Below are 13,622 nucleotides of genomic sequence, written 5' to 3'. Positions count from 1 at the left end.
CTGACAATTTCATCCACCAGATATAATCAACCTGAAAATTAGGAGAAATGTTAAACATGCATTTTCCTGCCCTTATAAAATAAATAGCTAAATGAAACATTTAAATTAAAAATGTAATATTAAAATAAAAATTCTGACATATTCTGCATGTATATAGATGCTCCCTAAAAAAAGTATGACTGAGACTCAAACCCTTCCCTTTATAAGCTGACATTATACGTTGAACTTTTAATGATCATCATTCTATTTGGATTAAGTTCAACGTTTAAGGAGCAAGAATGTGCAAAATGTTTTATATGTGTACATGTAAAGTGCTCTATGTTTCAACGAGGCTCAGGCCATCCCTGATGTGACTAAAATGGCCACCATGCATGCTTAAATAAGTAAAATAAAATAAAATATTAATAACCAAAACCTAGTTTTAAAATACCAATACATATAGTCAAACATTCTGAAAATTTGAGACGGATTGACCTATAAAAACAAAGAATTAACTGATGATGGAATCTGATAGATAGCTCTACAAATAGGTTAAGCTATTTAAAGGTTGGCTATAAATGTTATTTGCATTCTCCGTTTATTTCTTAATTGTATAAATGTTGAGGCGTTTGGGGGAGGAGCAGACAGAAGCTTCTTACCTGTGTAATCTCCTGATCCTCTGCTGTCCATCACTGAGCTCTTACACTGCACCGACCGAACTACAGCACAGCGTGAGTATCAACAACATATTTATCATGTGTCTCTGAATCCTGTTCCTACAAATATAAGCTACAATGTTCTTAGTTTTACCAACAAAATTAAGAAATTATTTAATTAAAAGTGGCCAACAATTTTTTAATTCATGGAAATTAGCCTATGTTTTTGTCATGTCATGTGCTATATGGAATAGATGTGTTAAAATAGAACCGATAACAAATATCAAAGTGCATAACTTGTCGAAATGCATCAATTAATTATAACATGTTGTATTTGTGACATTAAATAATGTGATTTCACGCATGTGAAAATATATCCGTGTATTAGAAAACTAGGTTGTCACATAATGTCCCCACTTAGGGTAATCCACCTCTATCATTTTTATGTTGAGACATAATGTGTAGTAATTTAAAATTAGCAAATTAAAGCACTGCCGTCACTGTAATATTTCACTGTAGCAGTTGCTGGAATCTTAGATACCTACGATAAATGGAGATTAAATGTTATAATGCTATATAATTAGTAGTAGACTTTTTCCATTACTTTAAAGTCAGCTTGAAATTATTGCTATAGTGTTTTCTTCCCTATTGTGACGTGTGAGTGAACAAAGAACAAATGTAGGGCGGGGCTTGATTTTGTCTATGGGGAATTGATTGGATGGTTGTGGTTTGCTATTGGTGGATCTCATGTGATTGACATGTTTCCCCGCCCTCAAGCAAGTAAACACTTCATCATCAGAGAAGGGGAAGTTATTTTGATTAAAGATTATGAGGACACTTGAATTAAAAACAAAATTGTGGACAGGTAAATCATTAATAAAAATAAATAAAAATAAGAATCATCCATTTTGATTTCATGGAGACTTTAACCTTCATTTACAAATGAAAGCCTTACTGATCAATGGTGCCAACCGCCCTTTTGCGGCAACTGGTCTGTATTTTCCTCCACAGTTTAACATTCAGCAAAAGTATGTTTAATGTTCCTTTCTGCTGCAGATCATGCTGCTCTCGCCGGCGGCCGAGCGGAGTCAGGACAGCTTGCTGTCGGTACTGTGGGAGATTCTGGAGGATCAGTCTCATCGTGAGCTGTTTGGCCTTGAGTTAGGATCCGGCACGGGCCAGCATGTGGTGCACTTCGCTCAAGAAATGCCCTTCGTCACATGGCAGCCGTCAGACATCAAGGAGGAGTCCCGAAACAGGTACACAGGCTGCTGTCTTTGTTACTGTGCTATTATAAATGTCATTACTCTTATATACACTCTTACAAACAAAGGTTCTTTATTGGCATTTATGGTTCCATGAAGAGCATCCATGAATATTTCCATTCCACAAAAAGGTTCTTTATAGTGGAAAAAGGTTATTTAGATTTTTAAAGTCCCCATGTAGTAATAATAATTTCATCCCTTAAATTATGAAAAATCATCACCAAAATTACATATTTCAACTTTTTTACTTCTTAATGCCTCAACCCCTTAAGCGGCGCCCCCTTTTTTGAATAGACATGAAAATGCACATTCCTTACTTAAATGATATAGATGTAAGATTGGTCTTGTTTTAAAGAAGACATTTGGCAGAAATAAATTAAGAAAGTTAAACAGAAAAAAAGTTATAGAAGTTTGAGTTTATAAAAATGTACAATGTAAAAAATTGTTTATAAAATATATATTTTCAAAACCTGGAGGACTCTAAAAAATGCAAAAAAAATCAAAGCCAAAAATCTGAACAAGTTGTGTTTCAAATTTTAGCAAAAAATAAGCTTTCAGTGAGATTTTGTTTGGGCGCAGTACCAAACTTTTCCACTAGTCGACATTACTGCCCACATAAGGGCGCCTCCATTTCCATATGTTGTGTGAGTGATCTGAACCATTATTTTTTACACTTTTCATACAATTTATGAAGTAGACATCCCATTCAGAAGTAGAATTGGAAGTTTGGCAGATTTTGAAATGAAGTCAACCTCTAAGAAACACAAAAAGATCCCGTATGTGCATTATATCTCGCTGCAACATCACAAATGGTGAATCTATTAGTTTTTTCTTTATATTCAAAACATTTTCAAAGCTTTTTTTCCTAAAGTAATTAAGTTGGCTTGTGAGAGCCAACTTACTGATATTGTACTTAAACTTCTTATTACTGGTGCTTGCTTTAGCAAGGCAACAGTATTGTTATTGCTCATACTTATTAATGGTGCTTGCCTATAGGCAAAGCAACATTAGTGTTATTGCTCATACTTATTATTTTTTTACTGGTGCTTGCTTTAGCAAGGCAACAGTATTGTTATTGCTCATACTTATTATTTTTTTTTTTATTATTATTATTCTTCCACACAAAGTTCGGCGCGTAACTTGCCCCGCACCGTTTGTCACAGACCCCTGATTGAGGTGTCAAATCGACCGGCTCATTGAGGAGAGGTGTGCTATATCTTTTCTAAGCGATCGGGTGTACGATGTTCGCACAGCGGACGAAAAAGCGGCCAAAAAAGTCCCATTGACTTAACATTGCGGAATTTTCAGAAATTCAAATCCCAACTGTCATTTTTCACACACACAGACACAAAGGGCCTGACACCCCTGCATGTCTCCCCCTCTCTCTCCCTCAGAGGATTTATATTATCAAGCAGCCAATAAGTAATGGCCTAAAATCTTCATAGCCACACCATAGCAACCAGTTACAGCACCCTAGCAACCATAGGCTATAGGCACGAGGCCGCAGGCCTCGTGCACTCATTTTAATGCACTCGTTTAATAGAGATTTTAAATACTCTATAAAAACTCACTCATAGGCACGAGGCCGCAGGCCTCGTGCACTCATTATAATGCACTCGTTTAATAGAGATTTTAAATACTCTGCGGCCGAGTGCCTAACCTTAGCCCTAACCCCATAGTAACCATCTGTGAAAACTACCAACCACCTAGTAACACCATAGCAACCACCAAAAATACCTTAGCAACCGCCCTGAACACCCTAGCAACCGCCTAGAAATGTCCCAGCAATCACCCAAATACCCTAACAACCACCCAGAAAACCTTAGCAATTGCCTAGAAACCACCCGGAACACCCTAGCAACCACCCAAAATACCTTAGAACTCCCTAGCAACACCCTAGCAACCACCCAAAATACCTTAGAACTCCCTAGCAACACCATAGCAACCACCCAAAACACCGTAGAACACCCTAGCAACCACCCATAACACCCTAACAACCACCAAAAATACCTCAGAACTCCCTAGCAACACCATAGCAACCACTCAAAGTACCTTAGAACTCCCTAGCAACACCCTAGCAACCACCCAAAATACCTTAGAACTCCCTAGCAACACCATAGCAACCACCCAAAACACCTTAGAACACCCTAGGAACCACACATAACACCCTAGCAACCACCCAAAATACCTTAGAACTCCCTAGCAACACCATAGCAACCACCCAAAATACCTTAGAACTCCCTAGCAACACCATAGCAACCATCAATAACACCCTAGCAACCACCCAGAACACCATAGTAACCACCCAGAACACCCTAGCAACACCCTAGCAACCACCCAGAACACCCTAGCAACCACCTGAACAACATGAATAAGCCATATCTCAGCAGCAGAACATCGTACAGACATGGTTGTTTGCTCGTATGCAATCATGTACCACACTCTAGCAACCGGGTCGTGTTTTTTGCCACTGCAAGCACCATTCACATTTTCTTCTGGAAATGTACGTTCTAGTTAATGGTGCTTGCCTATAGGCAAAGCAACATTAGTGTTATTGCTCATACTTATTAATGGTGCTTGCCTATAGGCAAAGCAACATTAGTGTTATTGCTCATACTTATTATTAATGGTGCTTGCCTATAGGCAAAGCAACATTAGTGTTATTGCTCATACTTATTTTTATTCTTATTCTTATTATTCTGCCGCTTTTTTGGCGCGAAACTCGCCCCGCACCGTTTGTCACAGACCCCTGAGTGAGGTGTCAAATCGACCGGCCCATTGAGGAGAGGTGTGCTATATCTTTTCTAAGCGATCGGGTGTACGATGTTCGCACAGCGGACGAAAAAGCGGCCAAAAAAGTCCCATTGACTTAACATTGCGGAATTTTCAGAAATTCAAATCCCAACTGTCATTTTTCACACACACAGACACAAAGGGCCTGACACCCCTGCATGTCTCCCCCTCTCTCTCCCTCAGAGGATTTATATTATCCAGCAGCCAATAAGTAATGGCCTAAAATCTTCATAGCCACACCATAGCAACCAGTTACAGCACCCTAGCAACCATAGGCTATAGGCACGAGGCCGCAGGCCTCGTGCACTCATTATAATGCACTCGTTTAATAACACAACCACTCAAAATACCTTAGAACTCCCTAGCAACACCCTAGCAACCACCCAAAATACCTTAGAACTCCCTAGCAACACCATAGCAACCACCCAAAACACCTTAGAACACCCTAGCAACCACCCATAACACCCTAACAACCACCCAAAATACCTTAGAACTCCCTAGCAACACCATAGCAACCACCCAAAATACCTCATAACTCCCTAGCAACCACCCAAAATACCTCAGAACTCCCTAGTAACACCATAGCAACCACCCAAAATACCTTAGAACTCCCTAGCAACACCCTAGCAACCACCCAAAATACCTCAGAACTCCCTAGCAACCGCCTAGCAACCACCCAGAACACCCTAGCAACCGCCTAGCAACCACCCAGAACACCCTAGCAACTGCCTAGTAACCACCTAGAACACCCTAGCAACTGCCTAGCAACCACCCAAAACACCCTAGTAACCACCCAGAACACCCTAGCAACCAACCCAAAACATGAATAAGCCATATCTCAGCAGCAGAACATCGTACAGACATGGTTGTTGGCTCGTATGCAATCATGTACCACACTCTAGCAACCGAGTGGTGAGTTTTGCCACTGCAAGCACCATTCACATTTTCTTCTGGAAATGTACGTTCTAGTTATTCTTCTGATTATTCTTTTTATTCTGGACAAAGTTTGGCGCGAAACTCGCCCCGCACCGTTTGTCACAGACCCCTGAGTGAGGTGTCAAAACGACCGGCTCATTGAGGAGAGGTGTGCTATATCTTTTCTAAGCGATCGGGTGTACGATGTTCGCACAGCGGACGAAAAAGCGGCCCAAAAAGTCCCATTGACTTAACATTGCGGAATTTTCAGAAATTCAAATCCCAACTGTCATTTTTCACACACACAGACACAAAGGGCCTGACACCCCTGCATGTCTCCCCCTCTCTCTCCCTCAGAGGATTTATATTATCCAGCAGCCAATAAGTAATGGCCTAAAATCTTCATAGCCACACCATAGCAACTAGTTACAGCACCCTAGCAACCGTAGGCTATAGGCACTCGTTTAATAGAGATTTTAAATACTCTATAAAAACTCACTCGTAACCTTAGCCCTAACCCCATAGTAACCATCTGTGGAGCCCTAGCAACCACCCTGAAGTCCCTAGCAACTGCCTAGCAACCGCCTAGCAACCACCCAGAACACCCTAGCAACTGCCTAGCAACCACCTAGCAACGGCCTAAAATCTTCATAGCCACACCATAGCAACCAGTTACAGCACTCTAGCAACCATAGGCTATAGGCACGAGGCCGCAGGCCTCGTGCACTCATTATAATGCACTCGTTTAATAGAGATTTTAAATACTCTGCGGCCGAGTGCCTAACCTTAGCCCTAACCCCATAGTAACCATCTGTGAAAACTACCAACCACCTAGTAACACCATAGCAACCACCAAAAATACCTTAGCAACCGCCCTGAACACCCTAGCAACCGCCTAGAAATGTCCTAGCAATCACCCAAATACCCTAACAACCACCCAGAAAACCTTAGCAATTGCCTAGAAACCACCCGGAACACCCTAGCAACCACCCAAAATACCTTAGAACTCCCTAGCAACACCATAGCAACCACCCAAAACACCTTAGAACACCCTAGCAACCACCCATAACACCCTAACAACCACCCAAAATACCTCAGAACTCCCTAGCAACACCATAGCAACCACTCAAAATACCTTAGAACACCCTAGGAACCACACATAACACCCTAGCAACCACCCAAAATACCTTAGAACTCCCTAGCAACACCATAGCAACCACCCAAAATACCTAAGAACTCCCTAGCAACACCATAGCAACCGCCCATAACACCCTAGCAACCACCCAAAATACCTTAGAACACCCAGAACACCCTAGAAACCGCCTAGCAACCACCCAGAACACCCTAGCAACCACCCCAAAAACCTTATAACACCCTAGCAACACCATAGCAAACACCCAAAACACCTTAGAACACCCTAGCAACCACCCAAAATACATCAGAACTCCCTAGTAACACCATAGCAACCACCCAAAATACCTTAGAACTCCCTAGCAACGCCCTAGCAACCACCCAGAAGACCCTAGCAACCGCCTAGCAACCACCCAGAACACCCTAGCAACTGCCTAGCAACGCCCTAGCAACCACCCAGAACACCCTAGCAACTGCCTAGCAACGCCCTAGCAACCACCCAGAACACCCTAGCAACCGCCTAGCAACCACCCAGAACACCCTAGCAACCGCCTAGCAACCACCCAATACACCCTAGCAACCGCATATCAACCACCCATAACACCCTAGCAACCGCCTAGCAACCACCCAATACACCCTAGCAACCACTCAGAACACCCTAGCAACGACCCGAACAACATGAATAAGCCATATCTCAGCAGCAGAACATCGTACAGACATGGTTGTTGGCTCGTATGCAGTCATGTACCACACTCTAGCAACCGAGTGTCGAGTTTTGCCACTGCAAGCACCATTCACATTTTCTTCTGGAAATGTACGTTCTAGTTATTACTGGTGCTTGCTTTAGCAAGGCAACAGTATTGTTATTGCTCATACTTATTATTATTATTTTTCTTTTTATTCTGGACAAAGTTTGGCGCGAAACTCGCCCCGCACCGTTTGTCACAGACCCCTGATTGAGGTGTCAAATCGACCGGCTCATTGAGGAGAGGTGTGCTATATCTTTTCTAAGCGATCGGGTGTACGATGTTCGCACAGCGGACGAAAAAGCGGCCAAAAAAGTCCCATTGACTTAACATTGCGGAATTTTCAGAAATTCAAATCCCAACTGTCATTTTTCACACACACAGACACAAAGGGCCTGACACCCCTGCATGTCTCCCCCTCTCTCTCCCTCAGAGGATTTATATTATCCAGCAGCCAATAAGTAATGGCCTAAAATCTTCATAGCCACACCATAGCAACCAGTTACAGCACCCTAGCAACCATAGGCTATAGGCACGAGGCCGCAGGCCTCGTGCACTCATTATAATGCACTCGTTTAATAGAGATTTTAAATACTCTATAAAAACTCACTCATAGGCACGAGGCCGCAGGCCTCGTGCACTCATTATAATGCACTCGTTTAATAGAGATTTTAAATACTCTGCGGCCGAGTGCCTAACCTTAGCCCTAACCCCATAGTAACCATCTGTGAAAACTACCAACCACCTAGTAACACCATAGCAACCACCAAAAATACCTTAGCAACCGCCCTGAACACCCTAGGAACCGCCTAGAAATACCCTAACAACCACCCAGAAAACCTTAGCAATTGCCTAGAAACCACCCGGCACACCCTAGCAACCACCCAAAATACCTTAGAACTCCCTAGCAACACCCTAGCAACCACCCAAAATACCTTAGAACTCCCTAGCAACACCATAGCAACCACCCAAAACACCTTAGAACACCCTAGCAACCACCCATAACACCCTAACAACCACCCAAAATACCTCAGAACTCCCTAGCAACACCATAGCAACCACTCAAAATACCTTAGAACTCCCTAGCAACACCCTAGCAACCACCCCAAATACCTTAGAACTCCCTAGCAACACATTGGCAACCACCCAAAACACCTTAGAACACCCTAGGAACCACACATAACACCCTAGCAACCACCCAAAATACCTTAGAACTCCCTAGCAACACCATAGCAACCACCCAAAATACCTAAGAACTCCCTAGCAACACCATAGCAACCATCCATAACACCCTAGCAACCACCCAGAACACCATAGTAACCACCCAGAACACCCTAGCAACCGCATAGCAACCACCCAGAATACCCTAGCAACGTCCTAGCAACCACCCAGAACACCCTAGCAACTGCCTAGCAACCACCCAGAACACCCTAGCAACCACCCAGAACACCCTAGCAACCAACCGAACAACATGAATAAGCCATATCTCAGCAGCAGAACATCGTACAGACATGGTTGTTGGCTCGTATGCAATCATGTACCACACTCTAGCAACCGGGTCGTGTTTTTTGCCACTGCAAGCACCATTCACATTTTCTTCTGGAAATGTACGTTCTAGTTTTTATTCTTATTCTTATTATTCTGCCGCTTTTTTGGCGCGAAACTCGCCCCGCACCGTTTGTCACAGACCCCTGAGTGAGGTGTCAAATCGACCGGCCCATTGAGGAGAGGTGTGCTATATCTTTTCTAAGCGATCGGGTGTACGATGTTCGCACAGCGGACGAAAAAGCGGCCAAAAAAGTCCCATTGACTTAACATTGCGGAATTTTCAGAAATTCAAATCCCAACTGTCATTTTTCACACACACAGACACAAAGGGCCTGACACCCCTGCATGTCTCCCCCTCTCTCTCCCTCAGAGGATTTATATTATCCAGCAGCCAATAAGTAATGGCCTAAAATCTTCATAGCCACACCATAGCAACCAGTTACAGCACCCTAGCAACCATAGGCTATAGGCACGAGGCCGCAGGCCTCGTGCACTCATTATAATGCACTCGTTTAATAACACAACCACTCAAAATACCTTAGAACTCCCTAGCAACACCCTAGCAACCACCCAAAATACCTTAGAACTCCCTAGCAACACCATAGCAACCACCCAAAACACCTTAGAACACCCTAGCAACCACCCATAACACCCTAACAACCACCCAAAATACCTTAGAACTCCCTAGCAACACCATAGCAACCACCCAAAATACCTCATAACTCCCTAGCAACCACCCAAAATACCTCAGAACTCCCTAGTAACACCATAGCAACCACCCAAAATACCTTAGAACTCCCTAGCAACACCCTAGCAACCACCCAAAATACCTCAGAACTCCCTAGCAACCGCCTAGCAACCACCCAGAACACCCTAGCAACCACCCAGAACACCCTAGCAACTGCCTAGTAACCACCTAGAACACCCTAGCAACTGCCTAGCAACCACCCAAAACACCCTAGTAACCACCCAGAACACCCTAGCAACCAACCCAAAACATGAATAAGCCATACCTCAGCAGCAGAACATCGTACAGACATGGTTGTTGGCTCGTATGCAATCATGTACCACACTCTAGCAACCGAGTGGTGAGTTTTGCCACTGCAAGCACCATTCACATTTTCTTCTGGAAATGTACGTTCTAGTTCTTATTCTTATTATTCTGCCGCTTTTTTGGCGCGAAACTCGCCCCGCACCGTTTGTCACAGACCCCTGAGTGAGGTGTCAAATCGACCGGCCCATTGAGGAGAGGTGTGCTATATCTTTTCTAAGCGATCGGGTGTACGATGTTCGCACAGCGGACGAAAAAGCGGCCAAAAAAGTCCCATTGACTTAACATTGCGGAATTTTCAGAAATTCAAATCCCAACTGTCATTTTTCACACACACAGACACAAAGGGCCTGACACCCCTGCATGTCTCCCCCTCTCTCTCCCTCAGAGGATTTATATTATCCAGCAGCCAATAAGTAATGGCCTAAAATCTTCATAGCCACACCATAGCAACCAGTTACAGCACCCTAGCAACCATAGGCTATAGGCACGAGGCCGCAGGCCTCGTGCACTCATTATAATGCACTCGTTTAATAACACAACCACTCAAAATACCTTAGAACTCCCTAGCAACACCCTAGCAACCACCCAAAATACCTTAGAACTCCCTAGCAACACCATAGCAACCACCCAAAACACCTTAGAACACCCTAGCAACCACCCATAACACCCTAACAACCACCCAAAATACCTTAGAACTCCCTAGCAACACCATAGCAACCACCCAAAATACCTCATAACTCCCTAGCAACCACCCAAAATACCTCAGAACTCCCTAGTAACACCATAGCAACCACCCAAAATACCTTAGAACTCCCTAGCAACACCCTAGCAACCACCCAAAATACCTCAGAACTCCCTAGCAACCGCCTAGCAACCACCCAGAACACCCTAGCAACCACCCAGAACACCCTAGCAACTGCCTAGTAACCACCTAGAACACCCTAGCAACTGCCTAGCAACCACCCAAAACACCCTAGTAACCACCCAGAACACCCTAGCAACCAACCCAAAACATGAATAAGCCATACCTCAGCAGCAGAACATCGTACAGACATGGTTGTTGGCTCGTATGCAATCATGTACCACACTCTAGCAACCGAGTGGTGAGTTTTGCCACTGCAAGCACCATTCACATTTTCTTCTGGAAATGTACGTTCTAGTTATTCTTCTTCTTCTTTTTATTCTGGACAAAGTTCGGCGCGAAACTCGCCCCGCACCGTTTGTCACAGACCCCTGAGTGAGGTGTCAAATCGACCGGCTCATTGAGGAGAGGTGTGCTATATCTTTTCTAAGCGATCGGGTGTACGATGTTCGCACAGCAGACGAAAAAGCGGCCAAAAAAGTCCCATTGACTTAACATTGCGGAATTTTCAGAAATTCAAATCCCAACTGTCATTTTTCACACACACAGACACAAAGGGCCTGACACCCCTGCATGTCTCCCCCTCTCTCTCCCTCAGAGGATTTATATTATCCAGCAGCCAATAAGTAATGGCCTAAAATCTTCATAGCCACACCATAGCAACCAGTTACAGCACCCTAGCAACCATAGACTATAGGCACGAGGCCGCAGGCCTCGTGCACTCATTATAATGCACTCGTTTAATAGAGATTTTAAATACTCTGCGGCCGAGTGCCTAACCTTAGCCCTAACCCCATAGTAACCATCTGTGAAAACTACCAACCACCTAGTAACACCATGGCAACCAGTTACAGCACCCTAGCAACCATAGGCTATAGGCACGAGGCCGCAGGCCTCGTGCACTCATTATAATGCACTCGTTTAATAACACAACCACTCAAAATACCTTAGAACTCCCTAGCAACACCCCTAGCAACCACCAAAAATACCTTAGAACTCCCTAGCAACACCATAGCAACCACCCAAAACACCCTAGGAACCACCCATAACACCCTAGCAACCACCCAAAATACCTTAGAACTCCCTAGCAACACCATAGCAACCACCCAAAATACCTCATAACACCCTAGTAACACCATAGCAACCACCCAAAATACCTCATAACTCCCTAGCAACTGCCTAGCAACCACCCAGAAGACCCTAGCAACCACCTAGCAACCACCCAGAACACCCTAGCAACTGCCTAGCAACGCCCTAGCAACCACCCAGAAGACCCTAGCAACCACCCAGAACACCCTAGCAACATCCTAGCAACCGCCTAGCAACCACCCAGAACACCCTAGCAACTGCCTAGCAACCACCCAGAAGACCCTAGCAACCGCCTAGCAACCACCCAGAACACCCTAGCAACACCCTAGCAACCACCCAGAACACCCTAGCAACCACCCGAACAACATGAATAAGCCATATCTCAGCAGCAGAACATCGTACAGACATGGTTGTTGGCTCGTATGCAATCATGTACCACACTCTAGCAACCGAGTGTCGAGTTTTGCCACTGCAAGCACCATTCACATTTTCTTCTGGAAATGTACGTTCTAGTTACTGGTGCTTGCTTTAGCAAGGCAACAGTATTGTTATTGCTCATACTTATTACTGGTGCTTGCTTTAGCAAGGCAACAGTATTGTTATTGCTCATACTTATTACGATTATTCTTATTCTTTTTATTCTGGACAAAGTTCGGCGCGAAACTCGCCCCGCACCGTTTGTCACAGACCCCTGAGTGAGGTGTCAAATCGACCGGCCCATTGAGGAGAGGTGTGCTATATCTTTTCTAAGCGATCGGGTGTACGATGTTCGTACAGCGGACGAAAAAGCGGCCAAAAAAGTCCCATTGACTTAACATTGCGGAATTTTCAGAAATTCAAATCCCAACTGTCATTTTTCACACACACAGACACAAAGGGCCTGACACCCCTGCATGTCTCCCCCTCTCTCTCCCTCAGAGGATTTATATTATCCAGCAGCCAATAAGTAATGGCCTAAAATCTTCATAGCCACACCATAGCAACCAGTTACAGCACCCTAGCAACCATAGGCTATAGGCACGAGGCCGCAGGCCTCGTGCACTCATTATAATGCACTCGTTTAATAGAGATTTTAAATACTCTATAAAAACTCACTCGTAGGCACGAGGCCGCAGGCCGAGTGCCTAACCTTAGCCCTAACCCCATAGTAACCATCTGTGAAAACTACCAACCACCTAGTAACACCATAGCAACCAGTTACAGCACCCTAGCAACCATAGGCTATAGGCACGAGGCCGCAGGCCTCGTGCACTCATTATAATGCACTCATTTAATAACACAACCACTCAAAACACCTTAGAACTCCCTAGCAACCAACCAAAATACCTTAGAACTCCCTAGCAACACCATAGCAACCACCCAAAACACCTTAAAACACCCTAGGAACCACCCATAACACCCTAGCAACCACCCAAAATACCTTAGAACTCCCTAGCAACACCATAGCAACCACCAAAAATACCTCATAACTCCCTAGCAACACCATAGCAACCACCCAAAACACCTTAGAACACCCTAGCAACCACCCATAACACCCTAGCAACCACCCAAAATACCTCAGAACTCCCTAGCAACACCATAGCA

The 13,622-nt window shown here is 44.3% G+C and overlaps 1 protein-coding gene across 5 annotated transcripts in view; it reads left to right on the top strand.

The window, feature by feature from the left end:
- LOC306998366 (methyltransferase-like 26 B) overlaps positions 1-13,622 on the top strand; it is a 69,927-nt gene that overhangs the window by 30,504 nt on the left and 25,801 nt on the right. For 3 of the 5 annotated variants that reach the window (XM_079612374.1, XM_079612376.1, XM_079612375.1), the window contains one exon: positions 1,692-1,894. In XM_079612374.1, the coding sequence (XP_079468500.1) occupies positions 1,692-1,894 (203 nt within the window). Of the gene's footprint in view, positions 1-604; positions 711-1,691; positions 1,895-13,622 lie in introns of all 5 variants that reach the window. The other 2 variants (XR_013797548.1, XM_079612373.1) reach the window with 1 other exon arrangement.

Source organism: Phoxinus phoxinus (assembly GCF_949152265.1).
Source record: "Phoxinus phoxinus genome assembly, chromosome: 1".
Classification (NCBI taxonomy): Eukaryota; Metazoa; Chordata; class Actinopteri; order Cypriniformes; family Leuciscidae; genus Phoxinus; species Phoxinus phoxinus.
Note: the sequence above shows the minus strand (reverse complement) of the source record. Positions and strands in the feature narration are given on the sequence as shown.